The sequence below is a fragment of the Pituophis catenifer genome, unplaced genomic scaffold, assembly GCF_029215685.1.
Source record: "Pituophis catenifer annectens isolate HBS135680 unplaced genomic scaffold, rPitCat1.0.hap2 SCAF_9, whole genome shotgun sequence".
NCBI lineage: Eukaryota > Metazoa > Chordata > Lepidosauria > Squamata > Colubridae > Pituophis > Pituophis catenifer.
Genome location: NW_027256889.1, coordinates 2,916,510 through 2,937,406, shown reverse-complemented (window position 1 = coordinate 2,937,406; position 20,897 = coordinate 2,916,510). Strand labels below are relative to the sequence as shown.

The 20,897-nt window shown below is 46.4% G+C and overlaps 1 protein-coding gene across 1 annotated transcript in view; it reads right to left on the bottom strand.

Moving 5' to 3' along the window:
- Positions 1-6,990: 6,990 nt before the first annotated feature.
- Positions 6,991-20,897, bottom strand: part of MEIS3 (Meis homeobox 3) — a 36,482-nt gene continuing 22,575 nt past the window's right edge. The window contains 6 exon segments of the mRNA XM_070949991.1: positions 6,991-7,040; positions 8,995-9,081; positions 10,324-10,382; positions 11,415-11,491; positions 15,214-15,359; positions 19,205-19,316. Of these exon segments, the coding sequence (XP_070806092.1) occupies positions 6,991-7,040; positions 8,995-9,081; positions 10,324-10,382; positions 11,415-11,491; positions 15,214-15,359; positions 19,205-19,316 (531 nt within the window).

Sequence of the window (20,897 nt, the reverse complement as noted above, 5' to 3'; positions counted from 1 at the left end):
AAAGGAAAGGAAAGGAAAGGGAAAGGAAAGGAAAGGAAAGATTAAAAAAGGATGGAAGGGTAGGGTGGGAGGGAAGAAGGAAGGAAGGAAGGAAGGAAGGGAAGGAAGGAAAAGGAAAGGAAAGGAAAAGGAAAGGAAAGGAAAGGAAAGGAAAGGAAAGGAAAGGAAAGGAAAGGAAAGGAAAGAAGGAAAGGAAAGGAAAGATAAAAAGGATGGAAGGAAGGGTGGAAGGAAGGAAGGAAGGAAAGGGAAAGAAAGGAGAAGTGGAAGCGGAAGCGGAAGCAGAAGGAAAAAAAGGAAAGGAAAAGAGGAAAAGAAAAATAAAAAAGGAAAAGAAAAGGGAAGGAAAAGGAAGGGAACGGAAAAAGGAAGGAAGAAGGAAAAGAAAACGAGGGAAGGAAAGAGAGGGAAGAAATAAAGGAAAGGATGCTGCAATGGTCATAAGCATGATAAAGAGTCGTAACCTAAGTCCCCTTTTTTCAGGGCCGTTGTAACTTGGAACGGTCACTAAATGAACTGTCATAACTCAAGGACTACAGTTAGTGGCCAAAATTGTGGAAACCTTTTGGACAAGTGTATTTCTGAAGTTTGATGGCTAATAACACCACTTTTTTTTTTTTGGAGTTTCAAGATAATCCTATTCCACTGGAATAGCCCAGACCTTCTTAACCCAATTGAAAATCTATGGAGCTGACTAAGAAACTTGTTAGTCAGAAGCAACCCAGCAATAAAACCCAGTTAATAGAAGCTATCATTCAATCTTGGTTTCACATTAGAACAGCTGCAGAACTCAAAGACTTGGTTCACTCCATGGGAAAACGTTGTAAGGCCATAATTCATGCTAAAGGTTACCCAACGAAGTATGAACTGACATGGTGATCATTTTTGCATATCTCGTTTTTTCTATGGTGCTCATTTTTGTATCTCATTTTTTCTACGTATTTCACTAATTCTTCTTTCTACTGTAACTGCTATTCTAATAGCAAATCCTTCATAAAAGTTATTGCATTACATTCTTGATTAAATTAGCTTTCCCTTGATATATAATTTGATGGTACTAACTCCAAAAAAAAAAAAAAGTGGTGTTATTAGCTAGTTTTAGAAAATACACTTTTCCCAAAAGGTTTCCGCAATTTTGGCCACTCCTGTACCTGTATGCAGTGGTGTGGGATTCAAGTAATTTAACAACCGGTTCTCTTCCAACAACCAGGTTTGCCAAACTGCTCAGAAAGTTAACAACTGGTTCTCCTGAAGTGGTGCGAACTGGCTGAATCCCACTGCCTGTATGTGATGCTGAACTTGCTCGAAATTCTCTTAGGGGTAAACTGTGCTGTTCATGGAGGTTTTGCTTACTGGGGTTCGAACCACAGGTAAATGGTTGTCAGTCCAGTACCACCTGGAAATAAACTTGGCATCCTCCAGCTGAGATCTCTACCAGCCTTCCGGGGCCTGTGTGGAATCATACTTGTTTTAAAAATATTTTTTAGAAAGCTCGCCCCACTAACAGCCTGTCATGGCAACCAGATTTTGTGGGCTGGTGTCGGTGTTTTGGTTCCTCTTTAATTCACCGCTGCTCAGCGCGGCTTATCGGGGTGACAGCCAAGATGTAGGGTTGGGGGTGGGGGAGAAGGATAAGGAATTCAGCAAACAATTTATTGCAGGTTCAATATGCACTTGTGGCACTCTTTTTCTAAGTGTGGGGGGGAAGACTTTGGGAGCTTGGTTGCCCAGCAAAATTTGAGGGGTGGGGGAGAGGGTCTTGTAAGCCCCTGCACAGTACAGGATTTAGAAAGAGTGCAGAGAAGAGCAACAAAGAGGATTAGGGGGCTGGAGGCTAAAACATAATAAAGAACAATTGCTGGAATTAAACAGTAAAGGTAAAGGTTCCCCTTGCACATACGTGCTAGTCGTTCCCGACTCTAGGGGGCGGTGCTCATCTCCGTTTCAAAGCCGAAGAGCCAGCACTGTCCGAAGACGTCTCCGGGGTCATGTGCCCGGCATGACTCAACGCCAAAGACACACGGAGCGCTGTTCCCTTCCCACCAAAGGTGGTCCCTATTTTTCTACTTGCATTTTTTACCTGCTTTCGAACTGCTAGGTTGGCAGAAGCTGGGACAAGAAACGGGAGCTCACCCCGTTACGCGGCACTCGGGATTCGAACCGCTGAACTGCCGACCTTTCGATCGACAAGCTCAGCGTCTTAGCCACTGAGTCACCACGTCCCTTGCTGGAATTGGGTATGTCTAATTGAATGAAAAGAAAGACCGGGGGTGACATGATAGCATGAGTTCCAGTATCTCAGGGGCTGCCCCGCAAAAGAGGGAGTAGTCAAGCTATTCTCCAAAGCACCTAAAAGGCAGGACAAGAAGCAACGGATGGAAACTAATCAAGGAGAGAAGCAACTTGGAACTAAGGAGGAATTTCTTGACAGTGAGAACAATTAACCAGTGGAACAGCTTGCCACCAGAAGTTGTGAGTGCTTCATCACTGGAGGCTTTTAAGAAGAGATTGGACAACCATTTGTCTGAAATGGTATATAGGGTTTCCTGCCTAAGCAGGGGGTTGGACTAGAAGACCTCCAAGGTCCCTTCAAACTCTGTTATTCTGTTTGTTGGGTTAGTGGGCATGGCCAAACTTTACCTAAAAGGGAATTCCTTTCTCAGCAGGCCTCCAAAGACCGAAGTGGAGTTTTTTAAATTTGTCTTTTGAATTAAAAGAATATTTTTTTTAAAAAAAGTCAGACCTATGGAGAGAAGGCTGTTTTTCCTCCTTTTTCAAAAACGTGATTTTCTCCACCCCCCTCCAAAGGGGTTATTCTGCCTTTTTTTCAGGGTTCTTGCCCTGTTCACCTGCTTTGTTACATGCCTTTATTATTTTTAGGAATAACCCAAGGTGGCGATCGTACCCAATATGCCTTTCTCCTCCTACTTTCCCAACAATAACCCTGTGAGGTGGGCTGAGAGAGATTGACTGGCCCAACAGACTCTCATGCCTAAGGTGGAACTAGAACTCCCAGGTTCCTAGTGATTGGCAAAAGGCACCCAGCCGGTTTTCATGCCCAAGATGGGACTAGAATTCAGAATCTTCTGGTGATTGGCCAGTTACCTAGCTGGCTTTCATGGCTAAGGCAGGACTAGAGCTCCCTGTCGCCTGGTGATTGGCCCAAAGTCATCCAAGCTATCTTTCATAGCAAAGACAGGACTAGAATTCCCAATCTCCTAGTGATTGGCAAAAGGCACCCAGCTGGTTTTCATGCCCAAAATGGGACTAGAACTCCCAGTCTCCTGGGGATTGGCCCAAAATCAACTGGCCAACTTTTGCGGCTAACACACGACTATAACTTACCGTCTCCTGATGATTGGCTCAAAATACCCAATCACCTTTCATGTCAAGAAATCCTATTGTAGCATGTAATGTTGGGTTAGCTTAGTTTTAGAATAAGAGTCTTGTGTGAATCCAGAGATGGAATTTCCAAGTTATCTAGGGATGAATCTACCCCATGATGAGTTATGGAGATTAGGATGCTGGAGTATTTCTTTCCAATGTTTGCTTGCAGACATAACGTTGGGAGATACTGTTGTTAATTTGTTATTTTAATATTCCATCGTTCTAAAGATGTGTGGACTTCAACTCCCAGAATTCCCCAGCCAGTGCAAGATTATCGTAAGCGTCTCCACTGAAGCAAATATTCTAACGCATTGAATAAGAACCAATACTCTAACCCAGTGTTTCTCAACCTTGGTAGCTTGAAGATGGGTGGACTTCAACTCCCTGACACCCTTCCAATCTCATGGTTTGATGATATTATGAGTTTGTGACCTTGACTTTTGGACCTCTGTTTTCCTGGTAGACCCTCTGGTGATTGGGTGACCTCCAAAAAAACTAGAATGGACATCCTGCACCTACCAAACCCCATTGATCAGAGTTTCTAGGATCTCCAGCCAACCGAACCATAGATTACGCTTGCTTTGATCACCCAGTAGTAACTTTGGGTAGGACTTTTTGAAGCCCCACCCAAAGGACCCGTTGAGTTTTTTTTTGTGTTCCCACGAGTCCTCCACCATTTTATGGAGAACAATAAGTGAATAAAATATTCCTAACAACCTTACATTAATAAAGCATTTGAGACCTCACCGAACGGGGGGGACGAGGGACGGGGTGAGAACATACCAGATTGAGAGACGGGGAGGGAGAGAGGGAGGAAAGGGAGTGAGGGAGAGGGAGAGGAAGGAAGGAAGACAATCCATCCTTCAAAATAACACAAAAGTGTTCTGAATTCCTCTCCGGCAAAGACTTTCCTCTCCCCCAGTCTTTCAAGATAGTTCACAATTACCGACCTTTATCAGGCTTGGAGAGTGGCCAGGCCGATATCTTTCAGACTCCACACTGTAACAGACAATACTTGTCAAGAATGCAGGAATAGATCTTCACCCAAATGAACTAATTGTCTCCTGCAAACTCCACTCCCCTTCGCTCCTCTTTATTCCCTATGGGAGGGGCCATTCACCGTCCACCTATGGCTTTACTCCTGAGTCGACCCTTGTTCTTTAGCTGTTCCCTTTGTCTGGCAACTCTGCGCATGCACCCACTGAGAACAGGCTCCAGCTGTTTTTCTGACCCACTGATGTCCGACTCCGAAGGCAGCTGACAACTGTCAGATGGCCCTGGCCCCCTCTCTGCCTCCGACGCAGAGCCCTCCTCAGCGCCTTTTCCAGACTCCAGGACTGGCCCATGTTCCTCCCCAACCTCCTCACTGTCCGAATCTGCTGCCAGATCCGCTGGCCACTAGCAGGCCATAACAGAAAGAAAAGTGTGCCATTTAATTTACTTCCGTTCTCTGATCATCCATATGAATAATTAAATTATAGGAAGGAAGGAAGGAAGGAAGGAAGGAAGGAAGGAAGGAAGGAAGGGAGGGAGGGAGGGAGGGAGGGAGGGAGGGAGGGAGGGAGGAAGGAAGGAAGGAAGGAAGGAAGGAAGGAAGAAAGGAAGGAAGGAAGGAAGAAAGAAAGGATGGAAGGAAGGAAGGAAGGAAGGAAGAAAGGAAAGAAGGAAGGAAGGAAGGAAGGAAGGAAGGAAGGAAGGAAGGAAGGAAGGAAGGAAGGAAGGGACAGAAATGGAGAGAAAAAAACCAAACACAACTTTTGGGAATTTTTGTCTTGTTTGAAAAGATGGATGGACACGGCCAATGTGGCCGACAGCAACCTCCCAGGTGGGGGGGAAGAGAGGGGCGTACAGACTCATGTATATTTTCTGTGTGGGGGGAGGAAAAAGAGAGAGGGAGAGAGAGACACTGACAACTTAACAATTAACCCCTTTGCTTCTCCCCCACCCCAGCAGTTCTCTTCCGGAGTTGACCGGTGCTGTCCCATCTGTCCATTCTTCTGATGTTGGGAGGACTCGCTTGTCACACTCCACCATCTGGTGCCTAAACCTTGGCAGGTTAAAGGCCATCTTGGAACCCTTGAAGTCGGAGGGACGTGTCGCCGGAAGGGTCCTCCTTTTGGGGAAAGGAGTAAAAGGAAGAGGGAGCCGTGGGAGGAGAGGCATGGGCCACGTGGTCCATGCATGTTCTCTCCTGGAGGAGGGGGCGGTGTTGGCAGTGCAGAGAGCGGCTGTGTGCCATTGGGGGAGGAAGGACCTTCTTGTTGAGTGCAGGGGAAGTCCAAAGGAAGGGTACGCCAGATCCAGATGCTCCGTGAATCCTGTGCCTGTAAACCAGGAAGCGTCTTCTTCTCCAAGGTCACCAAGTCTAGAACTGGAGTCCTGCAAGAACCACAGAAGAAGCCATGAAGTTCTTCTGGAACGTTTCCAGGTTGAGGTGGAAGAGATGTCCTTGCTGGACTGGTGGTAAAATGGGCCTGTGGAGTTCTTCCCTGCCTTGTGTCCTCTGGAGACCTTTTTGCTACCTTGGTGGCCTTGTTGGAGTAGGATCTCCACTCTAGAGCAATGCTTCCCAACGTTGGGAACTTTAAGAAATGTGGACTTCAGCTCCCAGAATTCCTCAGCCAGCATCGCTTGCTTCTTAAACTTCTTAAAGTTCTCAAGGTTGAGAAGTTGTGGGAAGTGGGTAGACAACTATGGAACAAAGCTTCTTTGGTTGACCAAAAAGAACAAACCATAAACTGAAGCGATTTTTCTGACTCAAATTCTTTTCTGGATTTGGCAGCGGACTCAATGATAAGCTTGCCAAACTTCCCAAATTGCCATGACGCAGCCATAGGAGGTCTCACCTCCGTCTTAGGATCTGCAGCAGCTACATTTGTAACTGAGAGGATCAAATATGGTAAGTAGATACAGCCCTTATGAAATTGGCATGGGGAATCTGCCACCTTGGGTGAGGAAGGGCAATCTGGGCATGATGAAGGAGGAAAAGAAGGGGGAAATGGTTGCCAAACGCTATAATGGGACTTCTGGCATGGACCTCCTCTTCTGTCTCAAGGGGCTAGTTCTCATGGGCCAATCTGGCCCACCAGGAGGCATAATTTTTCAATCATGTCACACTCAAATCTCAAGAGGAGCCTAGGACCTTCTCCTCCTGCACCACAGCCAACTAGCCATGGCCAACTTGCCATGGCCAACTAATCATGGCCAACTCACCATGGCCAACTTGTCATGCCCAACTAATCATGACCAACCCACCATGGCCAACTCACCATGGTCAACTTGCCATGGCCAACTCATCATGGCCAACTTGCCACAGGCCAACTCTCTGAGGGACAAGAGTTACCTTAATATCAAAGAAATAGTGGAAGAGACCCATTAAAGAAAGGATACAAAAGGAAGGGACAAAATGAAATGGGAGTGACAAAAATGAAAACAGTTTTTAATTTATTTTAAATAATTAAATTGAACTGTTAAGTTGTCCCACAGCGAGTTGGCTATGACGAGTTGGCCCATTCCACCTCCTGCCGTTTCTTTAGAAGAGACTCCAAACTTGGTGTCCGTGATACTCACTTCCCCTCTGACGTCAACAGAGAGTTCAGACTTTCACATATAGTGCCACTGGCCCTCCATACCCATCGTCATTCCCATTGGTCCTAGAGGAAGAGGAGAAAACAGAGGATTAAAACCTTCCTATGAATGATGATTCCATCGCCATCCTCACACCCATGAAAGCATCTTTCTAAGGTCAGGTCAACCAGATTTCCCATTCCTCCATCTCAATGGCTTAAGATAACAAGCCCAACGGTGATCCCAAGAGGGCAGCTGAAATGGTCTACTTGACCCACGTTGACTTGGTAGAACTTCAGAGATGGTCTTCATTCAGTTCGCAGCGAGTCTAACTTGACCTAGAGGCCATTATGTCAAGGTAGGCACTTCAAAGTCCACCTTTCAAGGAAAATGCTATTTGGTGAAGAACCGATTCGTACATGAGTGTCCAGGGTTTAAAAAAGTTGAGATGATGGCCAGGTTATGTGCTACACACAAAAAAAAATGGGACTTGACTGTGTTGTTGTCACCAACTTAATGTTTTGGACCTTTTCTTCATTGGCCATAGTAGATCCCACCCCCCTGGCATCTGATAAGAGATTTTACTTTCCTTTGAGTGGATCTGTCCCTCACCAACATTCTTTGTTCACTGTGGGAGCATTTTTGCCCCAAAACTGGAAGTAAACGCTGTCAAAAATCTCATCAATTGTGATCATGTGATCAGGGGGACGTTGCAAACGGCCACAAATAGTGGCAGGTTGCTAAAGCATCGGAAATGAGGTCCTGTCACCACCAGGAAGGGGGACACTGGCTGTTGGAAATTCAGAACCGGATTGTATATACTTTTTGGTGGATCCATTGTAACTTTGATGACTCCCTGTATTGGATTATACCAGGGGTCAGCAACCTGCAGCTCCGGAGCTGCATGTGGCTCTTTCACTCCTCTGCTGCGGCTCCCTGTCACTCAAAATATGAGTCCCAACCGCCAATGTGCGACACCCGCTGGCACGCGATTTATTGAGCTTTTCAACCCCTGGTAAGCCAACCATGGATAAATCCAAGAAAAGAAAAGTTTCAGAATGTTTAATTCAACTACATCTGCTAGTTTTGTGGCCGCTCAAGAAATAGTCAGGCCCGGGAAGGGTTTTGTGGCTCCCGGTGTTTTCTTTTCTGTGGGAAACGGGCCCAGATGGCTCTTTGAGTGTTTAAGGTTGCAGACCCGTGGATTATACCGACAGAGCCAGGGGGTGGAGTTAAGTGAGTCATCAGCCTAGAATCATTACGTTCCCAGAAACGGTCTCAATCCAAATCCTCTGGAATTCCGCTGACTCTTATCCGGCGCCAATTTAGTGTTGAATGTTAGTTGCCCGGATTCTTGCTGATAGGCCTGAGCAACAAATCTTCTTTTTTTTTTTTTATTGAAAAAGTTTTACAAATACATTTTCTCCCCAGTTTCCGCCCCCAACCCTCCTCTCCCCCCCAGACTTCCACAGAGTATAATCCAAATCAAAGACATATTTTATAAAACTTGAACCCCTCCACCCCCTATATATTTTTCACATTTTCACAATTCAATTATTCTATCACTATATAATACCTTCAGTTAAAAGCTATCTGATATTTCCTAGTTTGATATTTATTCTGCACATAATCTATCCACTTTTTCCACTCCCATACATAAGTCTCTTGTGTCCGATCTTTCAAATATGTTGAAATCTTCGCCATCTCTGCAAAACTAGCCATCTTCAAAGTCCATTCTTCAATAGTGGGCATAGCTTCATTTTTCCAATATTGACCTATCAGTAGTCTCGCTGCTGTAATCATATACAATATCAGCTTTACTTCCCCCAATGTAAAACCCTTAACTATACCCAATAAAAACAATTGTGTAACAAATCTTCTTAACTGCAACTTAAGGATGGTCCTGGTTCTTTGAGCCCACTGCCCCCACTTTTCACAAAGCCCCACACCAAGGATATACCTTCTGGAAAAGAAAACTAGATTGGGCTACCGAGGAAAACCTTTCTATCTTTGCCGAAGAGTCGGGCGATTCTGGCTCACCTGGCGGATGAATTGTCATGCGCTGTTGCCCATCCATAACATAACCTCCCATTTGCTGCCCGTCGGGACTATACGGCGTACCTTGACCTGCTCGGAAGAGAGAAAAGTTACAGAGGGAAGAGAACAGGTAGATACGTCCCTCACTTTAAGGGTATCCGATTTCTGCAGGCATTTAAAACAGAAAGTAGCTTTGGCTGGTTGGGGCAGGGAGACATCCAACGGCCTCCTGTTTGGAACCTGTTCCCCAAATCAGCTAGTTTGGCCTGGTGATTGAGGCACAGGCTAGAAACCAGGTGTCAGTGAGTTCTAGTCCCTCCTTAGGCATGAAAGCCAGCTGGGTGACTTTGGGCCAATCACCAGGTGTCAGTGAGTTCTAGTCCCTCCTTAGGCATGAAAGCCGGCTGGGTGACTTTGGGCCAATCACCAGGTGTCGGTGAGTTCTAGTCCCTCCTTAGGCATGAAAGTTGGCTGGGTGACTTTGGGCCAATCACCAGGTGTCGGTGAGTTCTAGTCCCTCCTTAGGCATGAAAGCCGGCTGGGTGACTTTGGGCCAATCACCAGGAGATGGTGAGTTCTAGTCCCTCCTTAGGCATGAAAGCTGGCTGGGTGACTTTGGGCCGATCACCAGGAGACGGTGAGTTCTAGTCCCTCCTTAGGCATGAAAGCTGGCTGGGTGACTTTGGGCCAATCACCAGGAGATGGTGAGTTCTAGTCCCTCCTTAGGCATGAAAGCTGGCTGGGTGACTTTGGGCCAATCACCAGGTGTCAGTGAGTTCTAGTCCCTCCTTAGGCATGAAAGCTGGCTGGGTGACTTTGGGCCAATCACCAGGAGATGGTGAGTTCTAGTCCCTCCTTAGGCATGAAAGCTGGCTGGGTGACTTTGGGCCAATCACCAGGTGTCAGTGAGTTCTAGTCCCTCCTTAGGCATGAAAGCCGGCTGGGTGACTTTGGGCCAATCACCAGGAGATGGTGAGTTCTAGTCCCTCCTTAGGCATGAAAGCTGGCTGGGTGACTTTGGGCCAATCACCAGGTGTCAGTGAGTTCTAGTCCCTCCTTAGGCATGAAAGCCAAGTGTGTGACTTTGGGCCAGTACTTCTTCTTAGTCCAACCCACTTCACTGGCTTGTTGTTGTGGGGGAAGCAAGAATGAGGAAGGAGTATTATTTGAGAGAAATAAAATTAAAAAAATAAAGCATTAAAACCTGCTTGGCACCCTTCTGGTGTCTGAAGAGTGGCTGGAGAGTATGTTGTGGAAAAGGGACATCCTGGGGAACCAATATATAGAGCGAGCCCTTCCCGCAGACCCTTCGTAGAATGGAATCCCTCCTACCTGTGCGATTTGATTGGTCGATCATCGGTTGAACTATGCGCCTTCGGGCATTAATAAACCTGCAGGAGATATAATGACAGGGATGTTTCACTGGTTCATTGTTCTCACTGTTGAAAGCTGTGTGTATACCTGCACCCTAACATATAAATACATATAAATATTCATCCCTGTCCATCTTGAATGCGTAGCAGAAAGAGGAAGCTTGAGAGTTCACAAGATGAACTCTGTATGGGACCAAACTGTGACTGAATCTGGGAGTTCTGTTTCGGGTACCACGGAGCCCCCTCCCACAAGGGAAACTGGTCGTAAAGAGGAGGTGTAGCATCCCAGACAATCCTGCAGACGGACCCTGCTGAAGCATCGCTTACATGCCATGTCCTGGATAGAACAATAATCTTTTCTGCCATTCTCACCACTGGAGTGAGCTGCCAATGTTCTTTTTCTGCCGTCCTCACCACTGGAGTGAGCTGCAAAAATAATCTTTTTCTGCCATCCTCACCACTGGAGTGAGCTGCAAAATTAATCTTTTTCTGCCGTCCTCACCACTGGAGTGAGCTGCCAATATTCTTTTTCTGCCATCCTCACCACTGGAGTGAGCTGCAAAAATAATCTTTTTCTGCCATCCTCACCACTGGAGTGAGCTGCAAAATTAATCTTTTTCTGCCGTCCTCACCACTGGAGTGAGCTGCCAATATTCTTTTTCTGCCATCCTCACCACTGGAGTGAGCTGCAAAAATAATCTTTTTCTGCCATCCTCACCACTGGAGTGAGCTGCCAATGATCTTTTTCTGCCGTCCTCACCACTGGAGTGAGCTGCAAAAATAATCTTTTTCTGCCATCCTCACCACTCTCTGCAACCTTGGCAACTTGAAGATGTGTGGACTTCAACTCCCAGAATTCCCCAGTCATCATGTTCCCAGAATTCCCCAGCCACCTATACTTTCAGCAGGTCTTGCATCCACAAGAGTGACAACAGGGAGGGTCTCCTCCCCAGGACAAAGGGAGCTTTACAACTGGTTGGGGCAGATGAGATGCAGATTCAGCCAAAGGAACATTTCCTGTTTCTTCTCTTCTCACTTTCTGATTCTTACCAGTTATTGACCTGCAGAATCGTCAGTCCCGTGTCCTGGGCTAACTGTTTCTTCTGTTCTTCCGAGGGATAAGGGTGCTGCAAAAGAGAGAAAAGAGAGAGGAGAGTTTCTCTGAAACTTTGAGCCAACTCTCTTTGCTCCCGGGGATTTGGAACCAAAGACAAAAAAAAGTTGTGCTTTCAAATGCTAACATTTATATTATTATGACTCTTTTTCTAAAAGCCACTTTTTAAAGCCGTGTGTGTGTGTGTGTGTGTGTTTGTGTATGTGTGTGTGTGTGAGAGAGAGAGAGAGAGAGATATTTCCTTCCCTCTTCCATCATTCCATATTGTTTGTTTTGTCTTCTAAGGAACTTGGGATATTGTGTATGGGAAAGACACAACATGCCTGCAGAGAGGTGTGTCCTGGAAAGAGAATGATGGGCCCCCAACTCTTTCACTTCTTGGGTGGAAAAAAGGGAGAGGGAGGGGAGAGGAGAGGAGAAGCAGGAGGAGGAGGAGAAAGAGAAAGAGGAGGAGGAAAAAAGGAGAAACAGAAGAAAGAAAGAAAGAAAGAAAGAAAGAAAGAAAGAAAGAAAGAAAGAAAAGAAAGAAAGAAAGAAAGAAAAGAAAGAGGAGGAGGAGAAGTAGAATGAGAAGGAGCAGGAGGAGGAAGAGGAAGAGGAGGAAGAAGAGGAAGAGGGGAAGGAGGAGAAGAAGGAGAAGGGAAATGGCATCTTGCTCCTCCTTCCTGACTGGAGATGGACATCATCCTGTCTTCCTCTCCTTCCCTCCCCTCCTGGTCCTTTGAGTTGCCAGCTCAGATGATGGATGAGCCAGTCTGGGCTCAGAGGTCACAGCCAGACCTCCACAACTCCCGCCTCCCATCTGACAACCAGCTGATGGATGAGCAAAGGTCCTCCCAGACCTCAGAGGTCACAAGGAGTGGGGCACCAGCCGGGGGATGAATTCCAAGTCTTGGATCATTACCCCCTCAGGTTTTTGACACCTTGGCCATCATCCCCCTTGAGTTTCCAATCCAGCTGGGGCTTCCAGTTGGAAATGGGGTTGTCCAGGAACGGGAAAAATGTCTCCATCAACTACTGTCCATGTTTGGTCTGTTGCAAACATCTGGATGGCAACTCTAGATAGGCACTGGCAGATAGGACAGCGCTCCAGAGGGTTAAATCATTGCCCAGAGGATCACTGTTGCCCCCTCCCCTCTTTGGAAGAGCTTTAGAGCGCCCGCTGCCTTAAGAAAGTTCAAAACGTTTTTAAAGATCCATCTCATCCTGGGCACTCTTTTTTTGAACTATTACCATCTGGCAGACGGTACAGGACAATAAAAACTGAGGACAAATAGGCTGAAAAACAGCTTCTATCCCAGGGCAGTAACTATATTGAATTCTACTGCACAGTGTAATATTAATGCAATATCAGAGGTTTTTTTAATTCAATTGTATAGAAGATGAAGGGCGTGTGTTTGTGTTTTTATTCTTATAGTTATAATGTAGACTGAAGACGGCATTTAATTTCGTTGTACGAGGTGCAGTGACAATAAAGTAAAACTTAAAAAACCTAGAAACGTAACGTCAGTTGCTCTTATCCATTTTTAGCTATGGTGAATTCTCTCCCTAAAGCAGTGTTTCTCAATCTTGGAAGCTTGAAGATGGGTGGACTTCAAGCTTCCAAGGTTGAGAAACACTGCCCTAAAGCAAGCTGGTTAATTTAAGAGTTCGGAGTTTCTCCTGCCCTGCTCAGATGCTGGCACTCCCTGTGAAGGAAGACCAGCTGCCTAAAGGATTTGGGTCTGCGGGGTTGATGGCCGACAGGATCTGCTCCTGCAGGGACAGAGAAAGTAGCTCTCTCCCAGCCCAGCCTCCTTTCGCTCTTGGCTGAGTGACTTGCTAACAACCTAAATCTAGGCCACAAGCGTTTGGGGTGAGGTAGGGGGCTCTGGGCTCCTGTCACCTGGAGAGTAACTGAGATTGGAGGAGGGTGACAAATTGAGGAGAATTAGAAAGATAGCCGGCTGGATCTACTGTGGATAGATGGTAGATATGTGGATAGGTAGGTAGGTAGAAAGATTGGATGATGGATGGATGGATGGATGGATGGATGGATGGATGGATGGATGGATAGATAGATAGATAGATGATAGATAGATATAGATTAGAGAGAGAGATTATAGAGATAGATAGATAGATAGATAGATAGATAGATAGATAGATAGATGATAGATAGATAGATAGATAGATAGATAGATAGATAGATAGATAGAGATGAGAGAGAGAGATTATAGAGATAGATAGGATAGGATAGGATAGGATGGGATGGGATGGGATGGGATGGGATGGGATGGGATGGGATAGGATAGGATAGGATAGGATAGAATAGAATAGAATAGAATAGAATAGAATAGAATAGAATAGAATAGAATAGAATAGAATAGAATAGAGCAGAGCAGAGCAGAGCAGAGCAGAGCAGAGCAGAGCAGAACAGAACAGAACAGAACAGAACAGAAAAGAGTAGAGTAGAGTAGAGTAGAGTAGAGTAGAATAGAATAGAATAGAATAGAATAGAATAGAATAGAATAGAATAGAATAGAATAGAATAGAATAGAATAGAATAGAATAGAATAGAATAGAATAACAGAGTTGGAAGGGACCTTGGAGGTCTTATAGTCCAACCCCCTTCTTAGGCAGGAAACCCTACTACACCACTTCAGACAAATGGTTGTCCAACATCTTCTTACAAATTTTCAGTGTTGGGGCATTCACAACTTCTGCAGGCAAGTTGTTCCACTTATTAATTGTTCTGACTGTCAGGATAGATAGATAGATAGATAGATAGATAGATAGATAGATAGATAGATAGATAGATGATAGATAGATAGATAGATAGATAGATAGATAGAAGACAGATAGATAGAAGACAGATAGATAGATATACATTAGAAAGACAGAAATTATAGATAGAGATAGAGATACATGGATGGATGGATGGATGGATGGATGATGGATGGATGGATGGATGGATGGATGGCAGACAAGATAGAGGGTAGATGATAGGTAATAAATTATAGAAGATGATAGATATATGACGGATGGATGGCTGGATAGATGATAGATAGATAGATAGATAGATAGATAGATAGATAGATAGATAGATGAGAGAGAGAGAGAGAGATGAGAGATAGAATAGATAGACAGACAGACAGATGGACAGGGCACCCATCATTCTATTCCCCACACAATCGATCCAGATCCCATGGCAATGAAGGATGGTTTCGAATCTCAGCTTAGGAAGGTTGCATGAACTCATGGCCAACCATGACCTGGATGATTGAGAATCTCCAGAGAGATTTGGTCACTAAACAAATGGGTTGTAAGTCGAGGACTGCCTGTAACATACCCGATAATAATTAAAAGAAAATTAATGAGGATCTCCGGCAGGGCAGGGCAAAGCCTTCCACCCCCCCCCCCCTTTACCCATAGCTGCCTCCTTCACAAACCTCCCCCCTCCCTTCCCTGCCAATGCTGTTCAGGGTAATTGGCCAGAATTGATTACCTTTCACCAGCCTCTAATAGCTTTATAGCTCCTTCAATTAGCCACTAATTGGCCAGCGCTCATTAACTTGCCTTTGTTTAACTAACCAGGGAGAGGCTCTGTCTAACTGCCTGGCACGGAAGGAAGCGGTTGGGCAGTGGGCACGGAAGGACGTCTCTGCTTAGCCCAGATGCCCAGCAAGGATCTTCTGATTGCAGCCCCCACAACTACAAGCTGGACTTCAGACCACGGAATGCCTTTCGAGTTCTTACCGACAAGTGTTGAAAAAGCCACGCGCGCATAATATTCGTGGCCACCTTGGGGAAAATGCCACGTTTCTTGTTTCTCTTCTTGTCCCGGTCCAGGTCATCATCTTCTCCCGTGCTGGGGGAGGCCACGCTGTTATCCAGGCAATCTCCTGCGAAGGGCAGGAGGGGAGGGAAGGGAAGGAAAGAGAAGAAAGGGGGAAAGAGGAGGAGAGGAGGAGAGGGAAACGGAATAGAGAAGAGAAAAGTAAGAGATAGAGAGGAGGGGAGGAGAGGGGAGGGGAGGGGAGAAAAGGAGAGGAGAGGAGAGGAGAGGAGAGGAGATTAGAAGATAGGAGAGGAGAGGAGAGGAGAGGAGAGGAGAGGAGAGGAGAGAAGAGAAGAGAAGAGAAGAGAAGAGAAGAGAAGAGAAGAGAAGAGAAGAGAAGAGAAGAGAAGAGAAGAGAAGAGAAAGGGAGAAAGGAAAAGTGGAGGGAAGAGAAAAGAAAAAGAAGAGAAGGGGAAGCGAAGGGAAGCGAATAAAAGAGGACGAGAGGAAAGAAGAGATGAAGAAGAGGGAAAGGGAAAAGTGGAGAGAAGAAGGGAGAAAGGAAAAAGTGAAGAGAGAAGGAAGACAAGGGGAAGAGAAGGGAATAAAAGAGGAGGAGAGGAAAGAAGAGAGGAAGGGAGAAAGGAAAAAGTGGAGAGAAGAGAGAAGGGGAAGGAAATAAAAGAGGAGGAGAGGAAAGAAGAGAAGAAGAAGGGAGAAAGGGAAAAGAGAAGAGGGGAGAAAAGGAGAAAAGAGGAGAGGAGAGGAGAAAAGAGAAGAGAAAAGGAGAGGAGAGGAGAAGAGAGAAGGGAAGGGAATGGAAGGAGAAGAGAAGCTTTAGCTGGAAGTCCAAAGCCAAGGAAACCGTAAAATTCAGATCTAGTCAGCTCAGGACAGTGGGGTCCTCTTGAAACAGGATGAGGCCCTCCAGCTGTGCTGGCACCTGACGGTTGATGTGATCCAGTACATCTGGAATGGGGAGGGGGGTGCCCATTGGGTGAAAGGCTATATTAATGGCAAGTCTTGAAACTGTACCAAGTGTGATCTCGTACAGAAGAGGCAGAGCCCTCTAGAGGCCAGTCAAAGATCTGCACCTTTCACAGGAGGGCAATAAACCAACATCCCTATTCAATAACAAACCAGCTTTGTCTTCCCGTTATCACCCGCCCCACAGTTGGCCATGCAATGCGGCAGCGGAAGAGAAACCGGAAAGTCAAACCAGCATCGCTTTTCAGGATTCATTTGGCTGGCTGCGAAAGTAACCTTCATCCTGTGTTTGGCCAGGACTGGATAGTCAAAGATCTCTGGCCTCCACGGAGCTCTTCTGGCAGAAACTTGCTGCAGAAAAAAACAGTCTATCTTTGGTAACCCAATCCTAGCCAAACAGGGGATCCACTCAGGCTGGGAAAATCTAGGGGTTGAAGAAGTCCAGTTATCTGGAAATGGGTTTTTTGGGGGTGGGGGAGGGGCTCCTGAGTATCTGATAAGCTAGTGGTAAACGAGCATTCCTGTTGACTGAGAAGGATCCCGTTTCCCCGGCTATTTTTGTCCCTGCTCAGCCAACAATCTTAGTAGCTTGAAATTGAACAATCTCCTGGACATAAATTGTTTCAACTCCTACCCTCAAAACGATGCTACGGAGCACTGCACAACTAGACACAAGGACAGTTTTTCCCCGAACGCCATCACTCGGCTAAACAAATAATTCCCTCAACACTTGTCAAACTATTCACTAAGTCTGCATTACTATTACTATTAGTCTTCTCATCGTTCCTATCACCCATCTCCTCCCGCTTATGACTGCATGACTATAACTTCTTGCTTGTATCCTTACGATTTATGTTGATTGTTTCCTAGTATGATTTGATTGCTTATTTGTACCCTAGGACTATCATTAAGTGTTGTACCTTATGTTTTTTAACGCATGTATCTTTTCTTTTTATGTAAACTGAGAGCGTAGGCACCAAGACAAATTCCTTGTGTGTCCAATCACACTTGGCCAATAAAGAATTCTGTCTGTCTGTCTGTCTGTCTGTCTGTCTGTCTGACTATCTATCTATCTATCTATCTATCTATCTATCTATCTATCTATCATCTATCTATCTTCCTTCCTCTTTCTTTCTTTCTTTTTCTATCCATCCATCCATCCCTATCTTTCTTCCTCTTCCTTTCCTCCTCCTCTTCTTCTTCTCCTTCTTTCCTTTTGTATCTTCTTTTTATGTAAACCGAGAGCGTATGCACCAAGACAAATTCCTTGTGTGTCCAATCATACTTGGCCAATAAAGAATTCTTTCTATCTGTCTGTCTGTCTGTCTGTCTGTCTGTCTGTCTGTCTGTCTGTCTATCTATCTATCTATCTATCTATCTATCTATCTATCTATCTTCCTTCCTTCCTTTCTTTCTTTTTCTATCCATCCATCCATCCCTATCTTTCTTCCTCTTCCTTTCCTTCTCCTCTTCTTCTTCTCCTTCTTTCCTTTTGTATCTTCTTTTTATGTAAACCGAGAGCGTATGCACCAAGACAAATTCCTTGTGTGTCCAATCATACTTGGCCAATAAAGAATTCTATTCTATTCTATTCTATTCTATTCTATTCTATTCTATTCTATTCTATTCTATTCTACTCTACTCTACTCTACTTACTCTACTCTACTCTACTCTACTCTACTCTACTCTACTCTATTCCTTTCCCTTGCTGACTTTTTTTTTTTAATCGATCAAACTGGGCCATTTCCACACTCAGAAAAAGAGAAAATGGTGTGCATGTTTGGAACTTTTCTTGCCTTACCTAACAAGTCCCAAGTCCAAGATTTTTCTCCTTCTGACAATTCCAACCCCCTCGAACAGATGCTCCGCTTTTATATCCTCTGGCTAAAAATGTGCTTAAAAGCCTTGCCTGGAGGGGATGTAAATTATGCATCCCAGAGTCCTCCTCATCAGCCCCCTATATGAGCGCTGAACCCACCGTGCTTCCTTCTCTCTGCCCCCCCATCTTTGAAGATGTGCAAAGTCACACAACTGGAGCGGGTATGTCAGAGTATCAGAAAAATGGCACAACTCTTCACCAGACTGTCCTTAGCTACTTTAGGAGGCATGGACTTCAACTCCCAGAATTTCCCTACTGGCTAAAGCTTATCCTGACCCCCGCACCTTTGGAACATTGTATAAAATGTCCCCTTCTACCGTCATTCTCCTCCTCCTCTTTTAACGACCCCATAATCCCTTGCGGGGTGGAATCAGGGCAACTGAATAGAGCCGAGTGTTTACTGGCCAGATGCCCTTCCTGTCGCCAATGCAGAGTTTTTTTTCAGCAGATGTATTCTCTGTCAGCACTTCAAGCTGCATTTACTCTAGTGCTGACATAAGAAGGAGAAGCGGAGGCGTCTGGAAAGGGACGTTTGACTTTTCACCTACTTATTTTCCCTGGAGATAATATCCCCTAGGAGATGGGATGGGAGGGGGGAAATTCCTTTGAGCTGGAGCAGTAGATTAGGGGTAGAGTGACTTGGAAGATGGCCAATGAGTGCAGAGGAGTGGGGGAAAGGAAAGGGAGGGTTTTGGGTCAGGAAGTCAGTGTTGGCTACGATGGAGTCGGAGTTAGAATGTCGTGCTTAATAAATGAGAGTTTTTCATCAAAGACTTTGTTTGAAATGCAATTTATTTGAGACGACCTCGAAACCTGACATTCTCATTGTGCCCAGAGAGAGAAGTATCTGCCTCTACTTAGGATCGAACTCATAGCCTCCTGATTGTGAGGCAAGAGCTCCACCTCTAGGCCACTGCACCACTCCCCTTTTCTACTATGTTTCCCTGAAAATAAGACCCGGTCTTATATTTTGTTGGGGTTCTGAAAGAGCTACTAGGTCTTATTTTGGGGAAAATACCGTATGTGCATTTTTCACCCTACAGTTCCTCTCATAGTGAAAATGTAGGACCTCCACCACCTCTCTGGCCCCCTCCTCCTTATACCTTGGTCACTGCAGTTGTCTCCACTCTGGGAGGCAATCCCACCGCTGGAGGGTCCCGGCGTCCCTGAGGGTGTTGACCCCGTCTCATCGTGGTCTCGGATCCAGGAGTTGCTCTGCACACAAAGAGAACGGTGCATCATTCACAGGGACCGAACCCTGAGGTTCAAGTCATCCAATTTGGGTTCCCCCAATATATATTTTGAGACTCTTGAAAAAGCACAGAGTAGAGCAACAAAGATGATTAGGGGGCTGGAGGCTAAAACATACGATGAACGGTTGCAGGATATGTCTAGTTTAGCGCGAGCTATCGTGGGTGCACCTAGATACACCCACATTACACCAATTCTCCGCGAGCTGCACTGGCTCCCTATTGGTCTCCGGGCACAATTCAAGGTGTTGGTTATTACCTTTAAAGCCCTACATGGCTCAGGGCCAGGTTATCTTCGAGACCGCCTTCTGCGGCATAGCTCCCAGCGACCGGTAAGATCCCACAGAGTTAGTCTCCTCCGGGTCCCGTCAACTAAACAATGCTGGCTGGCGGGCCTGTGGGGGAGGGCCTTCTCTGTGGCTGCCCCAGCTCTCTGGAACCAGTTACCTCCTGAGGTCTGGACCATCCCCACCCTATTGGCCTTGGGTGGGGATGGCCTTGGAAGGGACCTTGGAGGTCTTCTAGTCCAACCCCCTGCTCAGGCAGGAGACCCTATACCATTCCAGACATATGACTTGTCCAATCTCTTCTTAGAAACTCCAGTGATGGAGCACCCACAATTTCTGGAGGCAAGTAGTTCCACTGATGAATTGTTCTCCCTTTAAGTACGTTCAAGTAGTCCTACCCAATTCCTGCAACCGCTTTTCATCGGTGAGGCTATCATCGCTCCACCGTCCCCAAGAACGACAGCCTCACCTGTGGAATCTCTGCCTGCCACCAAGCAGTGGAAAGCGCAGGAAAAACTTCCCTGATTTTGCCGGACGATCCCACCCTCCTTCTCTCCTAGACCCCCCCCCCCCATTGCCCTGCTTGCCCTCCCCCCCACTCCTTTCAAGAGGGCTGCTGCTGCAGCTTCGCGGGGATTTCCCCCCCTCCCTGTGTGTCCCCCCCCCCCGTGGGTCATTATCTTGCCCCCCCTCCTCATTTCAACCCAGTGAACCGAGTTCAAAGGGGTACAAGCGGGGCCTCCCCGGGTTGCTCTGGGGAGGAACCAGCAGCTACTGAAGGGGCTCGGATTGCAGCCCACCCCCCCCACCACTGGCCAGGTGGGGGTGGGTGGGAGAGCTGGCCCCCAGCCTCCCTGCCCTCCCTGATTAACCCACCGCCGCTGATCACAGGAGTCCTGCAAAGACGGGGCGGGGGGGTTCAAGGGGTTAAGGAGCTGCGGCTTTAGAGGAGGGGGATTCGGCACTTGCAGCCCACAGTAAATGGGAAAGGGGGGGATGTGGGAGGTGGGTGGGTCAGGGGGTCGCTGTTAGGAGCTCTGGGAAGCGAAGGGAGCAACACTCCCAGTTAATGAAGACCAGACTCGATGGCTTTGCTCGAAGCGCCTTGATCAGAGATGAGGCTGGGACCCCCGGGCAATCAGAGACCCTTCCCCTCCAATATCCCACCGCCCCCTTAAAAAAGGGACAGCGCCAGACCCACACAGCGAGAGGGGTTTTGAGCTGGGTTTTCAAGGGAGGGGGATTCATCACACAGTTGG